The sequence below is a fragment of the Musa acuminata genome, chromosome BXJ1-4, assembly GCF_036884655.1.
Source record: "Musa acuminata AAA Group cultivar baxijiao chromosome BXJ1-4, Cavendish_Baxijiao_AAA, whole genome shotgun sequence".
NCBI classification, from domain to species: Eukaryota; Viridiplantae; Streptophyta; class Magnoliopsida; order Zingiberales; family Musaceae; genus Musa; species Musa acuminata.
In genome coordinates this window covers 43,700,620-43,716,582 of record NC_088330.1, presented here as the reverse complement: position 1 = coordinate 43,716,582, position 15,963 = coordinate 43,700,620, and the positions used below count along the sequence as shown (strand labels likewise).

The window sequence follows — 15,963 nt, the reverse complement described above, 5'->3', positions numbered from 1 at the left end:
AAATATAGTATTGAGGTTCATATATTTAAGAAAGTGATATTTAATTTTAATTCTCCTTATATCATTAATTCAAGAAAAAGTGAGTAACTATGTTAAGGGAGGGGGGATTATAGGGAATCAAAAAGGATAAAATTAATAATTGATGGATTATAAAAAGTAAAATTATATAAGCGGTAAAGTAATTATATAAAAGCAACGAGCAGAGGAAAAAGTCGTTAAGTAATTATAGAAAATAAATAATTAAGAGATTATAAATATTAAAATTATATGGCCATCACACCCATTTTTCGTATTTAATAGACTTTAATGAACGATAATACTGATCGTGATTATTTTATTTAATGACGACGTGATGAGGTAATAATCTCCACAGACGGAAATCACGACCTGGACTGCGAACCCTTCTCCTACGACGTGGGGCAGAAGACCACCTTGTAGTTCGTCCCGCCGGGGCAGGTGAAGACGCTGGTGGCGTCATCCTTAGGGTAGCTGTAAGCATCCGGGCACAGATTCTTGAAGAACATGGAGTAGTTGGTCGGGCCGCAGCTGCCGGAGTTGCAGCAGTACTCGTCGGTCTTGAACACGGTGCAGGGGTTGTTGCAGCCGCCCGGCGCTTTCAGCTTGCTGGGGCACTGCCCGTTGATGTCGGCGGCGCACCGGATCCCATGGCAGCCCCCGGTGGTGGGGCTGAAGTCCATGGGCACGTTGAAGCCGTCGACGAGGGAGATGTCGATGAAGTCGTTGTTGTTGTCCTGGTTGAGCGAGAACTCGGCGAGCGTGTTGGGCGGGGAGCCGTAGGCTTGGCACTCGAGCAGGCCGCCGCAGTCGCCGGTCTCGCAGCTGCCATGGCCGCTGCTGTCGAAGGAGCAGCCGGTGCGGGCCCAGACGCGGCAGCTTGCAGTGCCCGGGTTCACTTCGTTGGTCCAGCTCTGGCCGTAGTCGAGCTGGCGGCCGCCGCCGGGGACGGCGGCTGCCCAGACGGTGTAGGAGCATTGGTTGACGATCTCGAAGGTGGCCGCATGGGAGAGGGCGAAGAGCAGAGGGAAGAGGAGGAGGGAGAGGGCGGTCGAGGAGGCCATCTTCTCCACCAGAGAGCTGAGCTCTTCCAAGTCTGTAAGCAGTGCAGGTCTGTGGGAGAAGAGATGGGATATTTATAAGGGGAGGGAGAAGATAAGGTCTATGGAAGAATGCTCCTGTGGGATGACACTCGTCTGTGAACTTTGACGACAAGGTCAATTTCTAGAACGCCACCTCGACAAGCAATCACAGTCCATGTAGAAACAAGCACTGCGGGGAAGAAACTTCGTGGAAGATGAGAAGAAAGAACAATGCAGCGCTTCAAGAACTCCGATCCTCACATCGATGACAACATTTTCCACCCGGTTAGGCTTTTCTAAACGTTGAACTTGTCAATAATAGCCAAGTTAAATGTTTAGAAACAGATTAAATGATTTATGTCTAGCTCTAGGAATGATGACACACATACATAATCAACTTCTCGAGACTTGTTGCTGATGATAGAGCAAGTACCGATGACATCGACAGAAACCAGAAGGTAATCTGGTTTAATGCCATCTGATGTTAAATTGAAGAATAAAGCTGCTGATACCTTCACATCATTTGTGAAGGTATTGTTAGGAAAGTGAATGTAGTATATTATTCCTACATACTGATCCTTTTTGGTCCATTCCTTCTAACATTTTATCTGATTATAATTTAAGAATAAAGCTGCTGATACCTTCACATCATGTGTGAAGGTATTGTTAGGAAAGTGAAGGTAGCATATTATTCCTAATCCTTCTTGGTCCCTTCCTTCTAACATCTTATCTGATGTTAAATTGAAGAATAAAGCTGTTGATACCCTCACATCATGTGTGAAGGTATTGTTAGGAAAGTGAAGGTAGCATATTATTCATACAGACTGATCCTTCTTGGTCCCTTCCTTTTAACATCTTATCTGATGTTAAATTGAAGAATAAAGCTGCTGATACCTTCACATCATGTGTGAAGGTATTGTTAGGAAAGTGAAGGTAGCATATTATTCCTACAGACTGATCCTTCTTGGTCCCTTCCTTCTAACATCTTATCTGATGTTAAATTGAAGAATAAAGCTGCTGATACCTTCACATCATGTGTGAAGGTATTGTTAGGAAAGTGAATATAGCATATTATTCCTACAGACTGATCCTTCTTGGTCCCTTCCTTCTAACATCTTATCTGATGTTAAATTGAAGAATAAAGCTATTGATACCTTCACATCATGTGTGAAGGTATTGTTAGGAAAGTGAAGGTAGCATATTATTCCTACAGACTGATCCTTCTTGGTCCCTTCCTTCTAACATCTTATCTGATGTTAAATTGAAGAATAAAGCTGCTGATACCTTCACATCATGTGTGAAGGTATTGTTAGGAAAGTGAAGGTAGCATATTATTCCTATAGACTGATCCTTCTTGGTCCCTTCCTTCTAATATCTTATCTGATGTTAAATTGAAGAATAAAGCTGCTGATACCTTCACATCATGTGTGAAGGTATTGTTAGGAAAGTGAAGGTAGCATATTATTCCTACAGACTGATCCTTCTTGGTCCCTTCCTTCTAACATCTTATCTGATGTTAAATTGAAGAATAAAGCTGCTGATACCTTCACATCATGTGTGAAGGTATTGTTAGGAAAGTGAATGTAGCATATTATTCCTACAGACTGATCCTTCTTGGTCCCTTCCTTCTAACATCTTATCTGATGTTAAATTGAAGAATAAAGCTGCTGATACCTTCACATCATGTGTGAAGGTATTGTTAGGAAAGTGAAGGTAGCATATTATTCCTACAGACTGATCCTTCTTGGTCCCTTCCTTCTAACATCTTATCTGATGTTAAATTGAAGAATAAAGCTACTGATACCTTCACATCATGTGTGAAGGTATTGTTAGGAAAGTGAAGGTAGCATATTATTCCTACAGACTGATCCTTCTTGGTCCCTTCCTTCTAACATCTTATCTGATGTTAAATTGAAGAATAAAGCTGCTGATACCTTCACATCATGTGTGAAGGTATTGTTAGGAAAGTGAAGGTAGCATATTATTCATACAGACTGATCCTTTTTGGTCCCTTCCTTCTAACATCTAATATGATGTTAAATTGAAGAATAAAGCTGCTGATACCTTCACATCATGTGTGAAGGTATTATTAGGAAAGTGAAGGTAGCATATTATTCCTACAGACTGATCCTTCTTGGTCCCTTCCTTCTAACATCTTATCTGATGTTAAATTGAAGAATAAAGCTGCTGATACCTTCACATCATGTGTGAAGGTATTGTTAGGAAAGTGAAGGTAGCATATTATTCCTACAGACTGATCCTTCTTGGTCCCTTCCTTCTAACATCTTATCTGATGTTAAATTGAAGAATAAAGCTGCTGATACCTTCACATCATGTGTGAAGGTATTGTTAGGAAAGTGAAGGTAGCATATTATTCCTACAGACTGATCCTTCTTGGTCCCTTCCTTCTAACATCTTATCTGATGTTAAATTGAAGAATAAAGCTACTGATACCTTCACATCATGTGTGAAGGTATTGTTAGGAAAGTGAAGGTAGCATATTATTCCTACAGACTGATCCTTCTTGGTCCCTTCCTTCTAACATCTTATCTGATGTTAAATTGAAGAATAAAGCTACTGATACCTTCACATCATGTGTGAAGGTATTGTTAGGAAAGTGAAGGTAGCATATTATTCCTACAGACTGATCCTTCTTGGTCCCTTCCTTCTAACATCTTATCTGATGTTAAATTGAAGAATAAAGCTACTGATACCTTCACATCATGTGTGAAGGTATTGTTAGGAAAGTGAAGGTAGCATATTATTCATACAGACTGATCCTTTTTGGTCCCTTCCTTCTAACATCTAATATGATGTTAAATTGAAGAATAAAGCTGCTGATACCTTCACATCATGTGTGAAGGTATTATTAGGAAAGTGAAGGTAGCATATTATTCCTACAGACTGATCCTTCTTGGTCCCTTCCTTCTAACATCTTATCTGATGTTAAATTGAAGAATAAAGCTGCTGATACCTTCACATCATGTGTGAAGGTATTGTTAGGAAAGTGAAGGTAGCATATTATTCCTACAGACTGATCCTTCTTGATCCCTTCCTTCCAAGTATTTAGAAGTAGATTCTTATGGCATGATGTGGACAGGGAAAAGAGGAGCTACAGCTTGATCCTTCTTGGAGGTGTACGTGATATTAATCTGAGAGAACATCATATGATGGAGGGTTTTATTACTCGACAAATGCTATTCTAGCTGACATAATCATCAAAGGATATCATGGAGATGAAAACTAGATTCCTTTAAGCTTTTAAGATCGGAGATGCAGCTTAATTTCACCAGCCTACTCTTATGGTCCATATAGCATTTCTGAATGGAGATATGACACTTTGAATGCATGGTTTCACGTAACTCTCACTCAGTCTCTTACTACTTCTTGTAATGGACTTCATGCCATAAACAACAGATCTTCTCAGTATAGATGCTTTGGTCAGAAGAAAATGGTCAGATCCTGCAACTTTGTTCTTCTTGTTCTAACCAGACAATGCCAAAGCAAAAGAAACATGCATGATGACTCTGCATTGTATCAAGCTGTGAATGCTGGGAATATATTTTAAGCTTCTTCTGGTGTCAGTCACCGCTAAGATGATCGAGTTGCATTCCATCATCTTCACCAAGAAGCTTAGTTCTGAGTCATCGAAAAGCATTTCCAAGGCAGGTGGGAAGCTGCAGAAATATTGCTTTTTTGTTTCGAAGAATCTCCTCGATTTGCTCTTCCACGACTCCCATGGCATCGTCTTGTAGCTATATGTATCCATGCAAGGCCATAGTCACTGCAACGCAAGTGGAGATGAGAATGGCAGCCAACAGCATCATCTTCTCTCTTCACCTGCTCACAACCCTTGCATCGGTTGCAGGAAACCTTAACGATGGTAACAGTCCAAGTGAAAGCTTCCTGCATTGCTTTCTCAATCGAACTGGGTCTTCCGAGACCTCCACGCAGCTCATTTATACCCCCAACACCACCTCCTATGACACCATCCTCCGCTCCTCCATCCAGAACACCAGGTTCCTCACCGCCGCCGCCACCAAGCCCGCCGACGTCCAGGCGGCCGTCGCCTGCGGCAGGGGCCACGGCCTCCGGATCAGGGTCCGCAGCGGGGGCCACGATTACGAAGGTTTGTCCTACGTCTCCGCCGGTGGCCCTTTCGCCATCCTCGACCTGTCCAACCTCCGGTCTGTCACCGTCGACGCCGACGGAAGCACGGCGTGGGTGGGGGCTGGCGCGACCGTCGGCGAGATCTACTACAGCATCGCTGCGAAGAACAGGAACGCGGGGTTCCCTGCCGGCACTTGCGCCACCGTCGGCGTCGGGGGGCAGTTCAGCGGGGGCGGGATCGGGATGATGATGAGAAGCACGGGACAGCCGCAGATAACATCGTCGACGCTCTAATGGTCGACGCGAAGGGCGAGCTCCTGAACCGGGCGTCCATGGGGGAGGACCTTTTCTGGGCCATAAGAGGCGGCGGGGCCACCAGCCTCGGCGTCGTCCTCTACTACAAGATCAGATTAGTCCACGTACCACCCAAAGTCACAGTGTTCAGCATCAACAGAACCCTCAAACAGGGTGCGACGAAGCTGGTGGAGAGGTGGCAGCACGTCGCACCCAAGCTCGTCGACGACCTGCTGATCAGGGCCATCGCGGTGGCCGACGACGACGCAACAGCGCTGGGAAAGCGCACCATCCGAGTTACATTCCCGGGCATGTTCCTCGGCCGGCAGCGGGAACTGCTCTCGGTGATGAACGAGAGCTTCTCTGAGCTGGGAGCGGAGGCCGAGCACTGCAGTGAGGTGAGTTGGATGGAGTCCGCTGCGTATTTTGCAGGCTACAGCGACATGAACTGGACCATGTTGTTGGAGAGGAGGCCGCAGTACAACAGCAGCTCCTTCAAGGCTAAATCCGACTTCGTGAGGAAGCCCATCTCTGAGAAGGGACGGAAGGGGATATGGAGGTTCACGGCGGAGGCCAAGGACGAGCCGGTGGTGATGATCATGGAGCCATGGGGAGGGAGGATGGATGAGATAGCTGAGACTGCTATTGTCTTCCCTCACAGGAAGGGAAATCTCTTTAACATACAGTACTTCATTAGATGGATGGAGGGAGAGGAGGCAGCGAGCGAGAGGCACTTGGAGTGGATGAGGAGTTTCCATGAGTACATGTCTCCTCATGTGTCGAGGAACCCAAGGGCTGCTTACCTAAACTACAGAGACATCGACTTGGGAAGCAGTAGCGAGGAAGGAAGGACGTGTTGCAGCCAAGCTACTGCCTGGGGAAGGAAGCACTTCTTGAACTACTTTGAGAGGCTTGCAAAAGTGAAGGCTCAAGTTGATCCAGAGAGTTACTTTTGGAATGAACAAAGCATCCCACCTTTTTCGGCTTAACACAGACTCGAGTCAAAAGGTTTCATTTGAAGGTACTTTGTCTTATAACTCGGTGCTGCTAGATGATTGACAATGCATTAGATGATTGACAGTCAAAAGCTTCAAGCTACAGCCAAATGGAATTATAATTGAAGTCAAAAAATAAAAAATGGAGTGCTGTTCTTAGCAACCAAAAATAAAGAAAGGGCTCATGCACTAATAATATATCAAACTTGCAGAGAACACAACATCTATAGCATGCAAAATGTTTGTGTCATCTCATACAACAGTATTTGCATAACATCTATAGCATGCAAACATTGCGGCACTTCCATATCACTTCAATATTACAAGGTGGAGATACAGAGAATTCTGAAAATAACAGAAACAATAAGACGAAAGGAAACCAGAACTTGAAATGAGAGATGATACGGCAACTAAAGACAAAGCATAATGCAAATACAAAGAATTGCTTCATAATTTTTGTCTAAATACAGACATGAACTTGAAGTTGACTTCACTAGCACTAAACAGAGATATAAAAGAATATTGTTAAAGAGAATATATAATTATCAAACTAACTAAAACTATAGTTCACCTGATAAAGCATTAATCTTCATTATGTGATACCTCGCAATCCATGTGTTGCTTCTTGCACAATCTGAAGAAGTTGTACAAAAGATATCGATTGTCCTTTTACATCGACAAAAACCTACATTTCAGATGATGCACAAATCAGAGGAAACCATCTGTTATCAGTAGTTAAATCACATTACGATGACCATTCTTCATGTCATATCAAATCCATTGTTGCAAAAATTAAAGAATCCAAAGAAACCTTCATGTGATCAGAACCACAAATTTACAGGTAACCAAGCCGATGGCTCTGCGCCGCCCCTTTCTATGTACACAATGATGGAAAAGATAGCACAGGAACCAAGCCGATGTCCTCCTTGGTTGTTTTAGCTATTAACAAGCAGATCATGGAGCTCTTAGTGCTATCTATTTCGAGATTGGGGTTGATCCAGAGAAGAACTGCTGGACTGAGAGGATGACTCGAGGCTTTCAGGTACCTCCATCTGTGTAGGTAACAGTTTGAGAAAACTTCCTTGGACGGGCTGATTTGGAGTAGCACTTGTATCCATGTCTGCACAATGGCATGAATAGGGCAATGGATCTCATATATTCGAATCCAACTAGTAAATCAGAGAAAATTAGTAAAGATCATTACCAAATAATGATTTGATTGTTGGCCTCTTTGGCTTATTACTCTTTTTCTTTAGCTCAGCTGCACGTAAAAGACATAAAATAACTGTCAGAGAATTGACAAAATAAAACAATTGTGAAAATTGGAGGTATAAAGAGGGAACAACCAATCCCCGAAACTCCATCGTCATTTACAATTTCAAAATTTTTGTACGTATAACCCACAAAGTTGACATCCTTAGATGGAAGCATCTGTAAAACAGGAGAATCAATTATCAGTTATATTTTACATAATGCAATTTGAATAAAACTTCATCCTGTTATTAGCAAGATAAAGTGCAGTTAAGCTAACAGCCAAATAATTTTTTGGATATGTACCTACATATTCTATACTTCCTAAATTTTCAGATATATATTGAAAATCCTAGTATAATATGACCAGATCCTCATTCTGTTTAGCTTAAATTTGATTGGATTTTTCACATAGTGTCATAACTCATAAGATCCCAGAAAGATCACCTTGGTTCAAGACAATCACAGCCTAATTATCTCTTAGGTACATCAGAATCAATCAGTCGAGAATGATCGACAGTATAGATATTGTTAAGATATCCTCGGCAAAACTTATACTTTAAAATCCAGCTTCACCCTCTGGGTTCTTCACTAATTGTACCATATTGCTGCTGCTTCACAAATAAGAAATACACTAAACACGAATAATATGGTGGTTTGTTCTGGTAAGCATTCAACAAATAGGTCCTACCAAAGTATAGGTTGAACCTTCACATTTAGTAGTGAAAAGACTATGTTTGAAATTCAAATCAGAATGGATAGCTTCTGTTTCAGACAAGAAAGTCATAATAGACTCTTTAGAATGTTCAGCAGTTACTGCCGAAAGCAATGACAACATCTGAATGCCAAAGATCAAAACTGTCTTTCAGAGAACATTAAGCAGCCATAACAATTCGTAATTATGCAGAGAGGATCAGCATTCAATAGCACAAGTACAACAATCTTGATCAACTGTAATGTATAACCCTGTAAGGAAAATATGAAATTTATTGGAGACCACACAGCAAAGGCATACCTTTCTCCACGGGCCAGATTTTGAAGAAGTTTGAACTGAACCTGAAGTCTGCATCATGATGCAGGTCAATTAGAGTATTCAAGCAATGAGTATGAAGATATGCCTCCAAAGGATGCTAACTAATCTTTAAAAATTCATTTTTAAGTCAACAATGGCTTCCTAATACAATTAGACAAGCACAAAAATGGTCTACTTTTCAATCACCGTAAACAAATTTATCAGCTCTAAAAAAAATATTACTTATATTGTCATGCACAACAACAATTTTCTTCATTGTCATCCAACACAATTTTCAGTGTTCAGTTTCCTTATACCTAAACAACACATGATACAAGGCTCAAAGAGACACCATTTAGAGGTCGTTAGTGCTGAATCATGATAACACAAGTTCTAATGTAAGGTTTTCCTTGGTAAGTTAATGGTGTACCAAAGGAGCAAAGAGACACACAGCAAGGGTGCTGTCCGTCATCAAAGTGACAGAAGCAAAAACAAAGTTCATACAAACACTAGGAGAAATCACAAAACGGTGAAGCAGATAGGAATTAATTACAATCGTTGCATGCTAAGTTTATTCATATAGTAATATAAATTCTAATTGCTAATGAGCTAACTTTACAATGAGAGTAGGCTTTTAAAATTGGCGTACCTCCTCAAACTTCTCAAAATTTTGAGTGTCCAACTCATCATTAACCTCTGGTTTGAAAGCAGCTTCCATCTGGTATAGTCTCTCCCAATGAATGCCTTTAAACCATGGATGTGCCTGAAACAGACCATGATACTAAAACAAATTGTCCACAGATGGTATATAAACAGGCAGACACAGATATTTCGAAAGTTCAGACCTTTATTTCATGAGCACCCTTTGTCCCAAGTCTATGTTCTACATTGCACAGAAGCCTGCTGATAAGATCTTTAGCTTCAGGTGAGAGCTTAGCCTCTTCAGGAAACTTTAAGTGGTTTCTCCAATTTACAATCTGTAAAATAGAAGCAAACAAACAATAAGAGAAAGAAACTAACACTAACGTGCTAAAACAGTTTATTGGAAGTCCTAGATCAAGACTAATTTCTCATATGCAATTTAACAAAAAAAATGTCTAAGTCTGTTACAGCTAACCAATGATTGCAGGTTAGTTAACGCAAATTAATTGAGAATTGGTATATTAACCCATTGTCCTCGAAGCAAAAGATTGGCAATGAGGTAAATCCAGAAACTAAAACGATAACCTATTGCACGAGTAATTCAATATACTTGCAAAATGAAACGATAGTCCATTCTCATGAGTTAAGATGAAATTATATCCTATTACCATGAGTAATTCAAATTACTTATAAGGCCAACCAGGGCTAATTTCAAAGGGTAAAGTAGGGAGGTTCTAAGTATGTTCTAAAAGCAGTCCCGAGCTAACTAATACAGGCCTATCAAGTAAAGATAAATAACATCCTACAAGCACGAGAGGGCAACATTGTAGGTTAAATCTTTAGATGTCCATCTCAGAATGACAGCTCAAAGTAGAGAATCTGCAGTATGTGTATACCCTTTTTCATAACAAAAAGCCTACTTATCTAAGTGAAGTTCAATGGATGTGCAAACCAAAGCCACAAACTACTAAACCAAAAACAAGTACACTGGAGATCTAGAATCAGATCCGTGATTTCAAACCCAATGAAAATAAAAATCAATTATACTGACCAAAATGTCTTCCAATAGACTCATAGAAATCTGGAATTTTCATTGCAGTTAACATACCTTTCTACATGTTGACATTGGATCTTCAGAATAAAATGGTGGGTAACCCACAAGCATCTCGTACATAATTGCTCCAAGAGACCACCTAAAGAAACAGAAAATGAACAGGACATTCAAATATACTCCAAATAGAAACATAAAGAAACTTACCAGTCACACTCCATTCCATATCCTCTCTTAAGCAGAACTTCTGGAGCAATGTAATCAGGTGTGCCAACAGTTGAGTAAGCCTAAATACAGAAAAGAACATACACAATAAGAATGTGCTAGCATGAAGATGATGCTAAAATATCTCCGCTAAACATGGAAGCAAAAATTGTGACAGGTTTCAGACCAAAGACAAAGTGTCAAGTTTTATATTTCAAATGATAAGGTAGAAATAAGTAGTGAAAAGAGTATAACTTTATTCTTGCTAAACTGATAAATTGATACAAGTGACCAAATGATTTGTCTAATGACATAGTATACCTCCAATTTTAGCCAGTAACTAATACGACAAAAATAAATATTCAAAGCATATCCCAAAAAGAGGATCAGGCTTTCATGTTTACACATAATGCAATGTTCTTCTTCAGACAATTTGTACAGAAAATTGCTCTCGGAGTATGCCTATTCTAATCATTCAAGTAGATAAAAAAGATACAATCATATCCATGTATTTATCAGAAACAGCATTGAGTAATCGATAAATCCACTTAAACAGTATGATGCACAAGGTCAATCAGCGATTCTTAAATAAAATATTTAATGATGAATATTACCAACATCCTTCTGTTCTTTTGCCAGTGTTGCAATTGTTCCTGTTGAGTACGCCTAGGAGCAGGAGAGACATTAGATCGCTTATCATCCAGAACATGCTTCACATTTCTTCCTGTTGAATAATCAGGCTCATTAAGATTGGGAAAACTACTACTATCCAGAGGTTTGCACAACCCAAAATCTGATAGCTTCATGTGACCATTTCGATCTAACAATAAGTTGTCTGGTTTGATGTCCCTATCAAGATAAAAACAATATTGATTCTGTGTCATTAAAGGAGAGAGAAAACATATATAACTTGAAAAGCATACCTGTGAATGTAATTATGTTTATGAATGGATTCAATAGCTAATACTGTTTCTGCAACATAAAATCTGGCCACATCCTCTGTCAATGTATCCTTACGCATGAGTAAAGTCATCATGTCACCCCCAGGAAGATACTCCATGATAAGATATAAATATTCTTCGTCTTGAAAAGAAAAGTAGAGTTTGACAATGTAAGAACTATCCACCTCTGCAAGCAAGTTTCTTTCAGCTTTCACATGCTCCACCTACAAAGGATAGATAAATTGTCAGTAGATTGTAAAATAAACAAAAAAAATAGTAAATGAATGACCATTACCCATACCTGACCCCTACGAAGCATTTCAGACTTTTTAAGTTTTTTCATTGCATATACATGCCCAGTTGTTTTCTCTTTACAAAGTCTGACCTGCATAATTATGATAAAGCCTGATCAATATTCCTATCAGGCAGGCAATAAAGTTATGATAAACAAAACAAAAGTGTGAAATAAAGTAATCTCTGAAAAGTGACATGTATACATTCTTTTGTTTGGTAAACTTTAATTATCTTGCTAGTTTATAATCAGGTTAGTCCCTGAAAAGTTATCAGATTAAACCGTACAACATTGGTAACAACAATCTCTTTTCCTAAAATTTGGGGCTTAGTTGTGCTTCAAAAGGTCTATATATTCTTCAATCTGAAACAAGAAAACATATATGATGATGTTGAAGATAAAATTTTCACCAAAAATATCCAACAACAGACTATGCAGCTGTAAAAGTGAGAAGTTAAGCATAAAATAACCTCTCCAAATGCCCCTCTGCCAATAATGGTCAGAAGTTCGAAATCATCCACTCCCATTTTATGCCTTTGAAGACGCATATATTCTGTTTCTTTTTTCTCTAAATTCTTCAGCAAATTGTGCTGCTCTTCTTCAGAAACTTCTGCAGCAGCAAGCTTCCTCTCCAGGATCCAGCGCCTGAAATTACCATCCCATTAAGTGGAAAAGAAATGTTGAGTGAAGAAGGCATGAATAATGATGGTTATGGTGTTAAAATTAGGATAAAGTCTATATTCAAATGTGATAGATAATAAAAGCAACACTTGATTAAGAGAACAAAGAATAAAAGCAATTTAATTATCATTTGAATGTCAATATTCCAACAAGTCCTGAAGTATCACAGCATAGAAACTGAAAAAAGCAGGAAAAGAAATATATATGAAATAAGAACAGCACTTTACAAGACCTGCAATATTTGCAAAATCCATAATGTTTTTTTGACACTTCAGAGAGTCAAAGAATTCAAACACTCATCAGGTATGGTGTACAAGGTGATGAGCATGTAGTTTGAGTAGAATAAAAAACCAATCATTTAAATATGTAAAAAAATGAGCATAAACATAGTTTGTAAGGACTTCAGCAAGCACTCAACACAAATAATGGAAGGTTATGATGAACAAAGCTTAAGGAAAAACTCTGTTAACAAGTTGGAGATAACATATGGGAGGCAGGAAGGCAAGCACTTACAGAACAGGTTGCCTGAACTTCAAATTGTTAACAAGAATTATAAAGAACTCTTGAAACCATCTTACTTAAACAAAATAAACAAGGAAATCAATTGCAGATGAGCCATAACCAGATATCATTATCAGCCAGAGGCATATCACTTTTCGATTCAAAATTATATTTCTAGTATTTAAAGGACAAAACATTGCATGTAATGTTTCTAGCATGCAAAGGAGACAATAACACGTGTAATATTTACCAAATGCAACTATTAGTACAATTGATGATACAAAGTCAATGAGACCTATGGATGAACCAGCTAAACTAGATGGATCATTTAGTATGAGTAATGTGAAGAAAACTGGAGGCGTCAATTAGTTTATTTAGTGACATTGCCCTCCGAAGCATGCAATGGCCACAGAAGCTCCATGTAGCTGACCCCAATAGGTGGGACCTTATAGCTAATTATAAACAGAAGCTTCAACGTGAGAAAGAAAAGCTTCAGGTATTAAAACGGAGAGGAAGTTCACCTAAGACTGCTAATGGAAAAGAACGAAGTTACCAAAATGAAATGGATGTGATTATTAGTGATGTAAATGGATACCTCAGCAGATCATAACAGTTTTCCTCAAAGGTAAAAGGGTGATAATTTTTTCTAGCTAATTAATAGCCTCGTGCAGGCTAGATAGTCAATTGTTAATACTAGTCATCAGCACATTTGGTGCACTTGCTTAAGCAAGATACACTTCCCACGCACACTGTGAATGACAACATATATTTCCCATTTATATATAATGTCAGCTCTGTTTGATGCATACCGATATGTAACGATGGACAGTTTGCACCTAATGGAGTTTGCCAAGCCTTCCCACAAAATGCATGGTTCACATCATGCAGTTCACTCAAGCTAGTGAAGCAACAAAACTGGGAATGGGCTTCACAGGATGAGACGCAAAATATGAGTTAACTTACAACTGCGTGATCAGTGGTTTAAACACCTAATGCTAATTGTAGCTCCATAAACGGGAAGTTCAAAATATATATATATATATATATATATATATATATATATATATGTGTTAGAAAGAATCACCTCTCCTTTCGATCTTGCAAGGACTTCATCTGGGCCTTGTAATGGTTCTCGATATATTGCTTTGCGGCAGCTACCTTCTGCTTCGTGATGTTCGAAGGTGCCTCATCAACCGGAGGCTTCTGCATATCCTTGGCACTTCCTGCTTCCTTCTTCGCCGTTCCAGGCTTGAGTTTCTCCCCTCTAGGTTGCAATTTATGAAACCAGTTTCTAGCGGCATCCATCTTCGATCACAACCACCACAACATTTCCAAAAGCAAATGCATTATTTCCGATCGGAAGACTGAATCATAAACCACAGACACTGTGTTTCTCAACCAGATAGAAACCAAGATTTACAATATTTCAACAGAACAAAGAACTCTCCTCTCTCTATTTGCGCACAACGGAAAGCATGCAGCAATAGAAAACCTATGACCTCACGAAATTCCAGAAAAGAAACACAGAGGTGCCACTCAAAAGAACCCCTCGACTTCCGAATACTTCCAAATTCACCTTCTACGTCACCAACTTAGCCCTAGAAACAGCAGAGATCTAGAGAACTTCTGGAATCGCCGCATCCATCGACCACGAGAACACCAAGATGCAGCAGTCGAGAGCGGGAAGGAAACCTACCTGGATCTCGAAGTCGTCAGTAGATTGAAACTTTTAGGCCCTCGCGGAGCACACTGATTCGATCTCACCAGCTTCGCTTTGACTCTTCGACCGCTTTCTCTCCACCTTCCTCCCACGACGCGATCGACGCCATGTTTAGCCCTTTTCTCACCGCAAGACTTGGATACATCACTCTTTTCTCGCTCATGGCTTTTATGCATAAACACCCCTTACATACGCATATTTTAAATAGTACATGATCAAGTAAATATTTACGTATTAGTCTTTGAAGATATTATATTTGCATATGTATCCTCCGTATAGGAGCAGTGATAAACTAAATATTTATTGTCACGACCCAAAATAATTTGGTTTAAATCCAATTTCAAGTTTCTGAATCAGCTCAGCTCGTAATTCTCCAAAGTGAAAAATTACATGAATCAAATAAATAACTTTAAATTATACATAAATATATTAAAAAAAATTATCTTTTCATTTTTTTCTTTTATTTTGTATACCAAGCCATGATTAAAATAATTATACATGAGGCAATATTTTTTTAAATAACTAAACAGACTATACTATACGAGCACGTCGAGATACGAGCAATACATAAAAGTATTATCAAATAATTAAAATAAAGCTAATGTGTTAATCATATGATATTGTCATAAGAAATATATGTTTGCACTGATTTTTATATTCAAATAAAAAAATAAAATCTCACGTGAAAATAAAATATTTATTCAAATCAACAAGCTAAATAAATTTTTATAAGCAAATTTGTTTGATCATTTTACAACAGAGAACGATCGTTGCAACATCGATTTTTCAATAGAGATCAATTAAAAAAATCATCAAAAAGGATCCTTACCACATCCCTTCCTTCCTCTCAAATCCTTCAAGTCCTCCTCCGGAGAGGCGGATTCCGCGCGGACATGATCGCCTCGCACGGCGGCAACAGGTGAAGCTTGGGCGGCGCGGCGTGGCGTGGGGAAAGTCCCCTCTGTCGTGTACGCGTCGAATCGGGGCGCCGAGGGCGGCCCACCCTGGTGGTCCAAACGCGCTCCGGGTAGGCAGAAGTAACGAGAGAGAGACAGAGAGGGCGGAGCGATTGCCGTAACGAAGCGGGCACGAGCTGCCTCGTTGACGAAGAAGACAACTCGATCAGCTCAATTCACGGAGCTCAACAGCAATCTTAAAGACATAGTGCACGA

General features: G+C 39.6%; 2 protein-coding genes and 1 pseudogene across 3 annotated transcripts; 1 reads left to right on the top strand and 2 right to left on the bottom strand.

Moving 5' to 3' along the window:
- Positions 1–255: 255 nt before the first annotated feature.
- LOC103982222 (protein P21-like) lies at positions 256–1,139 on the bottom strand. The gene has a single exon (XM_009399076.3). The coding sequence runs from the start codon at positions 1,077–1,079 to the stop codon at positions 408–410; it is 672 nt and encodes a 223-aa protein (XP_009397351.2). The 5' UTR covers positions 1,080–1,139; the 3' UTR covers positions 256–407.
- A 3,225-nt stretch (positions 1,140–4,364) lies between these two features.
- LOC103983310 (berberine bridge enzyme-like 18) lies at positions 4,365–6,588 on the top strand (annotated as a pseudogene).
- A 508-nt stretch (positions 6,589–7,096) lies between these two features.
- On the bottom strand, positions 7,097–15,760 carry LOC135671882 (uncharacterized). Of its 2 annotated transcripts, none has more exons than XM_065180250.1 (14): positions 14,768–14,930; positions 14,156–14,376; positions 12,360–12,534; positions 11,899–11,982; positions 11,580–11,821; positions 11,271–11,505; positions 10,660–10,739; positions 10,510–10,594; positions 9,605–9,736; positions 9,409–9,522; positions 8,763–8,810; positions 7,843–7,927; positions 7,701–7,757; positions 7,097–7,616 (listed from the first exon to the last, which is right to left on the bottom strand). In XM_065180250.1, the coding sequence occupies exons 2-14, from the start codon at positions 14,374–14,376 to the stop codon at positions 7,468–7,470; spliced, it is 1,707 nt and encodes a 568-aa protein (XP_065036322.1). In that variant the 5' UTR covers positions 14,768–14,930; the 3' UTR covers positions 7,097–7,467. The 2 variants fall into 2 exon arrangements, with proteins under 2 accessions (XP_065036322.1, XP_065036323.1); XM_065180251.1 differs by lacking the exon at positions 14,768–14,930 and adding an exon at positions 15,621–15,760 and having other exon boundaries at positions 7,281–7,616.
- Positions 15,761–15,963: the final 203 nt, after the last annotated feature.

What these genes read in the sequence shown, in the direction of transcription:
- LOC135671882 (XM_065180251.1), bottom strand. Translation starts at nt 14,376, where the DNA reads ATGGATGCCGCTAGAAACTGGTTTCATAAATTGCAACCTAGAGGGGAG. An exon ending in AAACATAATTACATTCACAG is followed by an intron (nt 11,506 to 11,579) that starts GTATGCTTTTCA and finishes TTATCTTGATAG; the next exon opens with GGACATCAAACCAGACAACT. An exon ending in AATCTGGCCCGTGGAGAAAG is followed by an intron (nt 7,928 to 8,762) that starts GTATGCCTTTGC and finishes CCTGTTTTACAG; the next exon opens with ATGCTTCCATCTAAGGATGT.
- LOC103982222 (XM_009399076.3), bottom strand. Translation starts at nt 1,079, where the DNA reads ATGGCCTCCTCGACCGCCCTCTCCCTCCTCCTCTTCCCTCTGCTCTTC.